This window comes from Ursus arctos, unplaced genomic scaffold (assembly GCF_023065955.2).
Source record: "Ursus arctos isolate Adak ecotype North America unplaced genomic scaffold, UrsArc2.0 scaffold_6, whole genome shotgun sequence".
NCBI lineage: Eukaryota > Metazoa > Chordata > Mammalia > Carnivora > Ursidae > Ursus > Ursus arctos.
Window position 1 is genome coordinate 24,302,376 of NW_026623078.1, and position 13,612 is coordinate 24,315,987.

Below are 13,612 nucleotides of genomic sequence, written 5' to 3' on the forward strand. Positions count from 1 at the left end.
GAAACATTTTACCTAAAGATTTTTCTTTTTAAAGAGGAAAGCTTCATTGAAGAACTGTTTACAGTATTAGCAATGCTGAAAATTTGGGGAAATAAATACAGAACAATAGGGACATTTTTAATAATTATCAGTAGGCCAATAATGATGTAACTAACTATTGATAGCTTTATCTATAGGCATATACTTTTATGGATTATAATATGTAATTTATTCCTCGTGCTACCAAGTTACTACTATTACTGTCCTTCTTATCATACATGTTTTATAAATGAAGAAATGGAAAGTCAGAGATGCCACATTGCTGGATTAAAAAGTTGCAGAGCAAGGATTCAAGTCTGTGCCTCATTTCAAAATAACTGTTCTGTCTATGCTTTCTTATGCTCGATTGCCTTTTCTTATTAAGTGAATGGTAATAATAATAAATGTAAAAATGAGCAGGCACTTAGAAGATCCTTACAATGTTAAATAAAAACATGACAATCCTTGTACTATCAAATAAAAAATGTGGCAATTTTTGTGACGTATTATAATAGCAGTAAAAATAACATATAAAGCATAAAAGAGAATATAATATAAACCAAGATTGATTTGGGGTTGTGGGATCATAGGTGAATTTTTTTTTCTTTTATTTAAAGTGTTTTGGTGTTGTGGAATTCATGACATACTTTTTTAGTAAATTAGTGCAGAATAAGGAAATCACTTCAGGAAAGTATTATCTAGTCTACTCATTTTGTTAAAGGTTTGTTTCAGTGCATAGCTTATGACTAGTAATATTTAATAGGTGTGACATTGTACACCTATTAACATAACAATATTTGTAGATTGCCTTATTTTATATAGCTTATCCAGAAGTGACTCCATTAAGGACAATTTCTGTCCCCAATTTCTAGAGTTTGCAGTAAGAATCTAGGACCTTTAAGAATTATTTTATTTTTCTTTTTATATTGAAAGTCTTACTGAACTAAGTTATCCTCAAACAAATATGTCATCAGGCACATTAAAGAGTTAGGTACTCCTACGCAGTACTGGAAATGGAAATAAGGTTGACTTCAGAGTCAGTACCTCCATTGGATCTCCGCTTTTTTTTGACTAATTAATTAAATTTTTTAAAGCAAGATCCACAATCGAGAAGCCACAGAAGACATTGGTAAATTTGGACACATTAAATTTAGAAATGTCTACGTAGTAAGAAAGAAGGAAAAAACACTGCAAATAACAAACTGGGGAAGATTTCTTTAACACATAAAGCATTCTTACAAGTCAGTGAGAAAAAAGACCAATAACCAGTAAAAACATAAACAAAAGGCACAAAATATGCAGTTACAGAAAAATAAATACAGATGGCTTTTAAATATATGAAAAGGTGTCCAAACTCACTGACAAACTGTAACAGGTTACCATTTTCCACTTAACAGATTAACAAAGATCAGAAAGTTAGAGTATGATAACGTAAATGTTCTCATACTCTATTCTCAGTATTTGCATCCTTTTTATTTAGCCCTGACAGCAATTCTATGAAATAGTACTGCTATTTTCCATATAATACAGATGAGTTAACTTAGGCGCAGAAAGGTTAAATAACAGAGCCCTCCCTCATTCTTAACGTAAGCAATACAGTATTATCCCTGTCAGTACTAGCACAAGCCATAAGGGCATTCATAAAATATCTACAAAGTTAAGAAAAAGAACATTTGCCATCATTTACTGAGCACCTTCTACATGTCAGGTCCTGGGAATTTTATGTATTACCACATCAGATCCTCACAACAACCTTAATAGGTAGGTGGTAGTATTCTTACTTTCAGAAGTGGAAACAAACAGAGATAGGGTAGTTTATATAAAAAATTAGAGCTAGCAAATTTCATAGCCAGAATTCAAACCTTAGTCTTATTCCAGAGCTCATCCTTCTGGGGTTACATGTAAGAATTTGACGTTTTTTAGATGTACATAAATACAACTTGTAGCATTTTTCTTCCTCTCTGGAGGAATTTCTCGTATTGAGGGATCTAGCATTCTGGGTTTCTCTTGTCTGTGCCCTGCTGTTTGTAGACCTACCAGGCTAGCTGTATCCTTGACCTAGAATATCTGCCCTGGATCTTTGTCTCTTCACCTCGGTTGCACTCAGGGACCTAGACATGCTAAGGATTCCCTCCGCCTTAGAGCAGAGATAACCTAGAGGCTCAGGGATGAGTTCTAGGAGTGAGTCACCTGAATTTGTCTCTCAGTTTTGATCTGCAAATACATGGGGAGGGGAGAGTCCGTTAGCTTGTGTCAGATTTGTAAAGGAAGATGAAGAACCCCTGCCATCGAGCAGCTGCCCCGCTTTACTTCCCAGCTTCCCAGCTTCTTTAGGCTTCTACAGCCGCGGTGTCCCAGCCAAATGCTTAATGGCCTCTGTAGCACGGTTTTATTTACAGCCCCTTCATTCTCTCATCAAAAGGCTTCACCTACCCAGAGTACAGAAACTGGATGGGCAAGCATTTTATGGAAGCTCAAGTGAAAAGTGCCATCCTGAAAACCTACCTGGACTCCTCTTCTAAACTTAGGCGTGGTGCTGGGTAGAGAGAAAGGGGGTCAGTCGTAAGGCCTGAGGTTCAAATTAACATAACTCTGTTATGCCAGCCTTCCTCACCCTTGTCTCCCCCCACTTCCAACAAGAACTTTGCTAGAAGGACAGATAACCTCACCTAAAGAGTGAACTCTGGAAAGGAAATGCAGAAATTGTTTCAAAGAAATGGTAAAGTTGGAAGACATCTAAACTTGCCAGGAATAAATATATAAATTCATGAAGCGGTTTTAATGAAAGACTAAATTAGGTGAAAAACAAGCTAAGGTGAATAATAATGTACTTTTGATGTTTTAGGCAGGACCAGATGATATCAGGAACTTTGATGCCGCATTTACAGAAGAAACAGTTCCATATTCTGTGTGCGTGTCTTCTGACTATTCTATAGTGAACGCCAGTGTACTGGAGGCAGATGATGCGTTCGTTGGTTTCTCTTACGCACCTCCGTCAGAAGATTTATTTTTGTGAACAGTTTGCCATCCAGAAACCCATTGAGCAAAATATAAGCCTACAGATGAGACTGAAACTCCTTTTTGTGTGAATATATTCAAATATGTTTAACTAGTGCCTCATTTTTACATGTAATGTTAAAAACTATGAAAAATGTATTTTCTGCTGTATGCAAGAAAATAGGGCATTTCAAAGAGCTAAGTTTTGAATTAAAATTTGTATTATTGTTTATTAAGCTTATTTTTAAACAAATTTTAAAAGCTATTGTTCTCAGCATTAACCTATTTTTAAAGAAAACTTTTTGCTAATGACTGTTTATCCCCACTGAGTTTACACTAACATCTACCCAAGACAGACTATTTTTCGACAGCCTATTTCAGTTCGGTTAACATACATAATGCCTTTGTAACTCTCTACTTTGACCTTTGTTCTCAGATCAGAACTATGCAATTGGTATGTGGTTGTTTAAGAAGAAACCACATCTTTCCATGATAAGTCATTGTTTGACATAATCAGTTCTTGGTAGGATTAAAATGTAAAAGCATAGTAAACACATGGGCTGTGAGTTAACACTTTGAATAAGTGTTCATTCCGCAGATCAAATTAAGAAATAACAAAAGGATATCCATTGCTTTTGAAATACCAGTTCAAATTTGTGAATTATTTTTTCTCTGGAAGAAAAGTAAAGGCTTAGCAACTAAGTTAGAAAGTTTAAAATATTCCCAAAGATCTGAAGGGTAATAAAATACTACTGGATTTTTTTTAGGTGGTGCCAAAAATGAATGTCTCTGTGTCATGTATTTATATTACAAATACATTCTATTTATGTTCTTTCTGGTCTTTATGTTGTTAAGTAGGCCTAAATCTCAGTATTTGCTTTTGCAGGCAGCTGTTCAAGACTGTCTTTCTAACTGGTTAATGAGTGAAAAATATTGAGCCTTCTAGAGTTTTTACCTAATTGGGAATTAAAAAAATAGAATAGCAAATTCTTGGTCAGTATAAATATATATTTCACTACAATGTAGCAAAACTTAAAAATAATCCAGGCAGATGCAATGTCAGTATCTTTTTTGTCTTAGAAAAAGTACAGGAAACTGACCTTAAAATCATACTAAAAACAAACTAACTGCGTACTTGTCATTATAAAAGAGAATACAGAAAAACTAAAAAAGAATGCTTATCTTGGAATTCTGCTTCTTAGAGTAGAGATTTTTCAAGTCATGTAGGAAACATTGTGAAAGTTTAGGGACCAAGTTTATATGTTCCAGGAACAAGCATTCTTTCCATGTATTTTCTCTTGAGAAAGAAATCACAAAAGCATTTCACACCAATACCCTTTGGCTTAAAAATGTTCAGCAAAATGTGGGGAGGGGAGTGTGCTTTTGTTAGATTAATAATATTTGCATCCAATACACTGAATCTTCCTTTAGAGGTAAGACTTTAATAGCAACACTGTAAATATTTGGTTTATTTGGCACTACTGTAAGTTCTGCTTTTACACAAAGTTCTTTGCTTATTATAAAGCAAGATAAAAACTGTAGCTTCCTGTATGATTTTTTTTTTACTCAGCCACTCCTTAATTAAACTGCCAAAAATTGAAGTGCAATATTGTTTATTTTTGAGAACAAATTTAAAATATTATGCTGATGTTTATTGGATCATAAGAAATACAAATCTTACAGTAAAATAAAACTAGCAAAAAGAATAATGAGCATCTAATTCCTGTCATTATTTTAAATTAAATTGGTGATGGTTTATAAAAGTCATTACAAAAGGGAATTATTTTATATGTGAGGGGTAAAAGTATAAAACTTTACCTGTTTGGACACACATAAAAATTAGATTATCTAGGGGCGCCTGGGTGGCTCAGTCGTTAAACGTCTGCCTTCGGCTCAGGGCGTGATCCCAGAGTCCTGGGATCGAGCCCCGCATTGGGCTCCCTGCTCTGTTGGGAGCCTGCTTCTTCTCCCACTCCCCCTGCTTGTGTTCCCTCTCTCGCTGGCTGTCTCTCTCTCTGTCAAATAAATAAATAAATAAATAAATAAAATCTTTTTAAAAAATTAGATTATCTAGATTATCATACGCTGACATATTTAACATTCAGGGAATAAATGTCTTCCAAGTTTCAAGTTTTATTTTTTCTCTCATAGCATGCTAAGTCTTAGAAAAAAAATGTGTGCCCTTTGAGTAGTTGAACCATTTCATGGCTATTGCCAAAATAAATTCAAAGGTCTAATTGAAGAATCCCTAACATTCTTCATGTTATCCATACCTCTTATTTTATTGCATATGGTACAGTGAAGAGGTTCCCAGCCATTGTTACATCATAGTACACACTGAAATTGACAAGTTTTTGGCACACCTGGGGAGAGGTGCTAGATGATGTAGAGACTGGAAATGGGTTCTCTGTTCAAAATCTTTATATGCCAAAATAATTTTTGAACTTAAGATATTTACAGAGAGAGCCAACAAACAGTGTTTGGATATAATTTTAGCAAAGGTGAACATTTAAAGGGTGGTTTAAATATTTGAAATATTTATTACTGTAAAATTTGATCACTAGAAAAACACCATTACCAGTGTCTTTTAGCATACCTGTAACTAGTAATTATCCACAGGCATAATATTACAAAACTTTACATAGATGTTTTATGAGTCATTCTTTTGTACATCATACACTGTATGAAAAGTGGGAGTGAGTATTATAGGAAAATTTTTGTTGATATTAGAATGACGTTTTCAATAAAGCATATTGAAATTCATAACTTAATTCCTCGGTTATGTAGTTTGAAAGTTAGGTCAAAGTGGGATTTTCTGACACTTGCCTTTAGGGTCCGTTTTTACTTTCGTTGATTTTTACAGGTTATTCCATATCCCAAGGTGACTGTTCTTTTATTATAAAACCCTAAAAGTAGATAGACGAGTTTCAGATGGCTTGAGTACCTTGAAATAATATGCCAAGTTTTGCGTATAAATGAAATCTACTTGGGACAAGGAGTGCTACATGGCTTTGTTCAGATGGCCAAAAGGATTCACTGCTGTAAAAATATTGGGTTTCCGCTCTGCCATTTTAGTTCTTCTTTACTCACCTACTATTAAGAGAAATTGCTCTCTAACTTCCCTGAAAGCATTCCAATTGGGACTTTTTACATCTTTAGCATTTTTGGTGTCTTACCAATATTGCATAATCATTCATTTGTAATCCTTTAAACACATTCCTTAATAGTTAAAAAGACCCCTATGCAAAAATATTTCTTATTTTATTATTCCCTTACATTATGCCCATTTTTACAGAGGTAATTAAGTTAGCAAGAAGTATAGGTGTTTTAAAGTGTATCTTTTTAATAATTTACCCAAAGTCAAGATAGTAGAGAATAATTTAAAGCAGTATTACACAGAAAAAGCCTACAGAGAAGTGTAAGAGTGATATTTATAGCAGTGAAGTAGCCAACCAAAGGATTCTACAAACAAAAAGTTATTTTTACATGTTGTGCTGAAAATGAACACCGTATGGATCTTAATAACGTAAAACAAAAAAAATCACATCACTCTCCATAACCCTTCTTACTGGAAGAACCAGACATGTTTGGTGATTTTACAAATCTTGTGTTCAAATGTGAGCTGGAAGTTTTTACTGAAAGTTCTCTTCTGCAGGACTATATCTCATAGATTTATCCTTTTCCTTCTAACATATTTTCAGTATTTCATGTTATTAAGGAGCAGAGATTCACACTTCAATTTTAGTTGAGTTTCTGTGGGAAAGTCTAGAATGAGTTATCAATATTTAAGTGTTTTTATGTTTTATTAGTTAACTCATGAAATCCAGAAGGCTTATATGCAATAAAACAGACTTACCAAAGAATCTAATTTGATCTCAGTATATTGGACTTTTTCAGTTCTTTCCAGATAGTAGTTAATACAGCCTTGCTTTGTTGAATTTTTCTCTTGTGCCTCAATAATAGTAACAATAATACAGAAATTATAGCCTACTCTGTTAATGATGCATTGATGTTGAACATTAACACTTACTTTAGAAAGATAACCCTAGCTATATGCCTCAATTAGATATCAAAAGCATAGCTTTGGGGGCATCTGGGTGGCTCAGTTGTTTAAATGTCTGACTTGATTTCAGCTCAGGTTGTGATCTCAGGGTTGTGGGATCAAACCCACTTCAGGCTCTGTACTCAGCAGGGAGTCTGCTTGAGATTCTCTACCTCTCCCTCTGCCCCTCCACCCACTTGCGGGCTCTCTCTAATAAAAAAAAAAAAAAAGCTTTGTATTTGTCAGAATTCATATGACTTTAACACTTATGAGCGGTGCATTTTGCTCTATATAAATTATACCTCAGTGAAAAATATTGAAAGACAAAGCTATATATAACAAAAAATGAATTTTAGATAATCCATAATACTACCATCTTGAAGTATTTGAGCCATTTTACCACATTACATATGAAAGAATTCAGGAGTTTGCAGCCAAAGAAAAACTGAAGGTGAAGAGGTGCAAATAGCCCAACCTGAGCCATGCACAAGAATGCATGACAGGGACTTCCATTTTCCTGTGTGGCCTCTAAGGAGCTTAGAAGTTGCCAAGTAAAAAGCTGAACACTGAATCATCAAACACACTTCTTGGATACAGAAGAAAAGGGAGGACACGGGGCAAATTGCTACCCCCAACATTGGAGAGGCAGGTGAATATAAAGTTGCAACTTACTGGAGCGGAGACTCAACCACTGCAGGAGTCAATACAGGAGTTGGAAAACCTGAACTACATTAACAAATTGCCAGAGGCTAAGTGGAGACAATTAGGATTTAAAAAGTCCAGGGGGAGCCAGGCATAGGGGTCAACACAATTTTGTGAAATTGACCTCCCAGAGCTCAAGCAGAGTACTTAAAAATAAAATATTCTTATTTAAATAAATTAAAAATTAAATTAAATTAAAATTAAAATAAATTTAAATAAATTAATTTGTTAAATTAATTAAAATAAAATATTATTTATATATGTGTATATATATATATACACATACATACATATACAAAGAACTCTTAAAAGTCAACAATAAGTTAGTGGGTTAAGCAGCTGACTTTTGATTTCAGCTCAGATCATGATCTCAGGGTCCTGGGATCCAGCCCAGTGTGGGGCTCCATGCTCAGCAGGGAGTCTGCTTGAGGATTCTTTCTCTCTCTCCCTCTGCCCCTCCCCCCTCTTGCATGCTCTCTCTCTTGCTCTCAAATAAATATATTTTTTTAAAAATGGGCCAACAGCCTTAACATACGTCTGACCAAAGAAGATATACAGATGACAAGCATATGAAAAGATGCTCCACATCATATGTCATCAGGGAAATGCAAATTAAAACAATAATGAGATACCACTACACACCCATTACAATGGCCCAACAAATGTACCACTTTAGTGAGGGATGTTGACAATGGAAAAGGCCATGCGTGGGTGGAGGCAAGGGGTACAATTCTCCTTGCCTTCTTTTTTTTTAAGATTTTATTTATTTGAGAGAGAGAGCAAGCAGGGGAGGGGAAGAGGTGGAGGGAGGTGGAGAGAGAATCTCAAGCAGACTCAGTGCTGAGCACAGAGCCTGATGTGGGGCTCGATCCCAGGAGCCTGAGATCATGACCTGAGCTGAAACCAAGAGTCAGACGCTCAACCAACTGAGCCACCCAGGCATGCCCCCCCTTTTATAAAAAATATTTTGTTTTTAAGTAATCTCTACACCCAACATGGGGCTTGAACCCACAACCCCGAGATCAAGAGTTGCCTGTTCCAACCACTGAATCAGCCAGGCGTCCCTAGGAACTCTCTTTTACTTCTGCTCAATTTTGTTGTGAATCTAAAACTGCTCTAAAACTTTTTAAATCTTAGGGGGAAAAATTGTGACAGAAAGCCCTGTGTAGTTGTTGAAAGACAAAAAAAATGGGAGAAGTAATGAGAATGGAAGGGAAAGGGATTTTGATTTGGGTAAAACCGTCCAGTCTACATCACCATCTCTGAGTTAAAAAGTTACGATGACCCATCAGTTAAAAATTATTCATTTTTATAAATCTGCCTAACAAAATTCCATGTGAATATACCTAAAAATAAATGTTGCTTTTTCCTTAATGTACCAGTTTTACACATTGGATATCTACTTAAAATTTTCAATCTATCAGGAAGTTTTTAATTCTCAACCTACCACTGAAAATTTATTTATGATGTTCAGTGATATTCTATAATAACACAGTATTTACAGCAATGTAGCAATAAGAAGCAATGAAATTTTTACTCTAGATATCACTATCATTTTCAGAGAGTTTGCAATGTGCAGTAATGCACTGAATACTTAAGGTTTTAAATCCCATTCTTTTATCTAATATAAATATGTGTGTACGTGGGTTTGTTTTTTTTCTTTTTTTTTTTCTTTTTTCTTTCTTTCTTTCTTTCTTTCTTTCTTTCTTTCTTTCTTTCTTTCTTTTCTTTTTTTTTTTTTTTTGTTAGAGAAGGAATGGGGTAGTAGGTGGAGGCGCAGAAGGAGAGAGAGAATCTTAAGCAGGCTCCATGCCCAGCACAGAGCCTGAAGCGGGCTCAATCTCACAATCCTGAGATCATGACCTTCGGCCAAAATCAAGAGTCAGATGCTTAACCGACTGAGCCACGCAGGGACCTCTTCTTATGTCTAACATATTTTAAAGACTGTATTAAATACATAAAAACCTATTAGGTTTTACTGGACTTGATTGATACAAAACTCCATTTTTACTTTGTCATAGAAATGAATTGTTATGGTTAACTGGTTAATCAAGACTTTAAAATATATGAGTACCGTTTTGTGAATTGATTCTACTTTATATTTATTTATTTATTTATTTATTTATTTATTTATTTGCAAGAGAGAGCACGTGCAAGCACAAGCAGGAGGGGCAGAGGGAGAGAGAATCTCAAGCAGACTCCATGCTGAGCACAAAGCCGGACATGGAGCTCCATCTCATGACCCTGAGATCATGACCTGAGCCAAAACTGAGTCAGACACTTAACCAACTGTGCTACCCAGATGCCCCAACTGATTCTACTTTAAAATATAAGGCCCATCACCAGACCATAGCCTAGTTCTTCCCATCTAAAATAGTATTCACAACCACAGAAATGTTGTACAAGACAGTTTTAACATCCTTTGCTGTTACAAGTTGATTTCTACTCCAGCAAAGCATTTTCATCACCTCATCACTAACAAAGATTATATTCCCCAAGAGAAACAAACTCTGAGGTGTTTTGTCACCTTAGTAAATGTTAAAAAGAATGGTTTCAATTACTTTTCCATGGAAAGTGGTCTAACCCTACATCCCCTGGGTCCTCCCCAAACCATGCAATACAGTAGGACTGATAACTATACCAACTAATAATAAGGGGGGAGGAGTCAGCACAAATTTTGAATTTGATTTTCTGGTAACAGTTTTATTGAGATTTAACTCAAATACCATACAATTTATCCATTTAAAGTGTACAATTGGGCGCCTGGGTGGCTCAGTCAGTTAAGTATCTGACTCTTGATTTCAGGTTAGGTTGAGATCTCAGGGTTGTGAGATCGAGTCCCGCATCAGGCTCTGTGCTGGGCATGGAGCCTGCTTAAGATTCTCTCTCTGCCCCTTCCCCCTTCCCTTCTTCTCTAAAAACAAACAAACAAACAAACAAATAAATAAATAAAGTGTCCAATTCACTTTTATTCAGAGTTGTGCAACTATCACCACAATCTATTTGAGAACATTTTCATTACCTCAAAAAGAAATCTTACATGGACGGATAAGCAAAATGAGATATCCACACATACAACGGAAGATTATTTAGTCTTGAAAAGAAAGGAAATTCTGGCATGCTACAACAGGGATGAACCTTGAAGACATTTTGCTAAGTGAAATAAGCCAGTCAAAAGTAAGTATTGTATGATTCCACTTACATGAGGTTCCTAGCATAGTTAAGTTCATGGAGACAGAAAGTGGAATGGTGGTTGTCGGGTCTGATAGAAGGGCGCAGGGATGGGGGTAAGGGGAGTTATTGTTTAATGGGTACAGAGTTTCATTTTATTTTATGTTGTGTATATTTTACTACAACTAAAAAAAGAAAAAGAAAGAAAGAAAGAAACCCTATACCCATTACCAGTCATTCTCCATTTCCCCTCAAGTCTAAGCAACTACTAATCTACCTTCTTTCTGTACAGATTTTCCTATTCTAGGCATTTCCTATAAATGGAATCATACAGTATTTGGCCTTTTATGTCTGGCTTCTTTCACTCTGTATAGTGTTTTCAAGGCTCATCCATGTGGAAGCATGTATTAGTACACCATTCCTTTTTAAGGCCAACTAACATTCCATTGTAGGGACATACCACATTGTATTTTTCCATTTATCAGCTGTTTCCACTTTTTGGCTATGAATATTCGTGTATACGTTTTCGTGTGAACGTATGTTTTAAATCCTTTCATTATCTATGTATATTAGCTAATGTGTGGCATGGACTTGTTGGATCATATAGTATAACTCCACCTCTGAGGTAGTTCCAGATTGTTTTCCAAATTGATTACACCATTTTTCATTCCCAGCAGGAGAGTTTTCAGTAAATTAAAAACCAAAACAAAAAAACCAAACCAAAACAAAAAAAACCATGGGCACCCTTGGCCTGTGAAAACAACAAAAAGCAACGGTTTGTATCTGTCTTTCTCCCTCAACTTTGCCTTACGGGGGTGCAACAGTGTTTTAATTAAAGAGGGTGGAGGAAGGGTCTGGGTCCCCACCCTGATGAGAGGTGGGGGCTGGGTCCCGGCAGCCCCCGCGCCACCAACGTCCGCGAGGTGCGCGCAGGCGTCCTAGGGTCTCGCTGGGTGTTCGTCTCAAGGGAGCGTTCGCCTGGCGGGGCTCGGTGGGTGAAGATTGAGTGTTATGCGCTATTGGGTCGGCGCTCCTGGTAGCAGAGGCTGCGGATGCGGTGGGAGAAGTCCTGGATCCCAGGGTGTGAGGTCAGATTCGCTTTTATCCGCTTCGTTTGTGAGGTGTTTTTTGCTGACGCGACAGGGCGGGGAGACGCGACTCACGCCTGTCACAAGTGACCAACACTTGAGTTCTTTAGAGTACGGGAACACTTGTAGAATTTTATCCCCGTTCTCTTATTTAATGCTTTTCCACAGGCTTCCATGTCGTTTCTCCACTTTCCCCTTTCAGAAGTGAATCTACTCCCAAGACCTCTGCTTTACACAGGGACGCTGGAGCTTCATCTCCTGCCTTTTTTTTTTTAAGCTGCTGGACTCCAGGCGGTGATTTACGTGGCCCTAGTGCTTATGCATATCTGGGTGTCCTCCCAAGAGCCTGTCAGGGTTATGGTAATTCAAATGAACTTTGCACTATTTTCCTTCTCTTCTCCGGGGTTCCATATTTCCATTAGAGCAGCATCATCCACCCGCACCCATCCTGAAAACACTCACAGGCTGGCTACCATGTCCAGCATGAAATCTCTCAAAGTCTAGAATCCATCTCCTCTACTTCATTTCATTCCTAATGCCCTGGATTGGGCCATACATCTTTTAGGACTATTTCAGTAGCTAGAAACTGATTATTAACTTTTTCCCTATCCAACCCATCATTCACACTGGCAACAGGCATTGAATACCAACATAAAAATCTGACCATATTCTTCCCTGTTAAAAACTTTGATGGCTTCTCTTTGCCTATATAATCGTCATGGACTTCAAACACTTTAATAATCTGATTAGGACTCACCCAACCATTTCATTACCAACAGCCACACTTCATTCAGCCCCGGAAACCTTACGCTCAAATGAAGCACAGATGTAATGTCCCGAACACAACATACACTTTAAGATCATTGTACCTAAGACCACTGAGAAACTCTGAACTTTCCCCCCTGTATAATAGCAAAAAGGACAGTCTCAATTATTTTTATTTGGAAAGTAGCTGAAATGCTGAGTAGTAAGGACATGGATTCAATAGTATAGGTCTGAAAATGGGGGTAACAAGGGGTTACCCTTATCTTTGGAAAAATCCCCCTGTCTTTACATCTCCTCCAATTATTGAATCTTTATCAAATACCACCTTTGAACCAGAATTCATTGCTTTTTCTCAATGACCCATTGTATTAAGTCAAAATGTCCTAAAACAATAGAAAATATTATGACCCCAACACAAGGATGAAGTCATTTGGTGAACTATTTAATATATCTTGTTCCTTTTGTGTGCCTTAGTACATTAATAAATAGCAAGTAAATTTTACATTTTTTTACGTATCTCTTATCCCTCACTGTATTCTTTGTGAACAGTAGTATTTTACTCATCTTTGTTTCCCCAGTGTCTAGGACAGTCTGGTATCCAATAAGTAGTAAATGCCCAATAAATATTTGATAATGAATGTGATGGTCATTATTTCTGACTTCTCTAAATTGGCAACTCCTTGAAGAAAGGATCTAATCTTAATCATTTTATCCCTAACACCTAATACAATTATTGGTATATATTGTTTCCAATTACTGTTTGCTGTCTTTAAATGAATTTTACATAATCCATTCTCATTACCAAGGGTTAATGTTTCATGTTGGTCAC

At 36.4% G+C, this 13,612-nt stretch overlaps 1 protein-coding gene across 4 annotated transcripts in view; it reads left to right on the forward strand.

The window, feature by feature from the left end:
* Nucleotides 1–4,718, forward strand: part of SGK3 (serum/glucocorticoid regulated kinase family member 3) — a 130,554-nt gene extending 125,836 nt beyond the window's left edge. For all 4 annotated transcript variants that reach the window (XM_057308130.1, XM_048216451.2, XM_026516393.4 and 1 more), the window contains one exon: nucleotides 2,864–4,718. In XM_057308130.1, coding sequence (XP_057164113.1) covers nucleotides 2,864–3,034 — 171 coding nt within the window. In that variant the 3' untranslated portion in view covers nucleotides 3,035–4,718. The remainder of the gene's footprint in view (nucleotides 1–2,863) is intronic.
* Nucleotides 4,719–13,612: the final 8,894 nt, after the last annotated feature.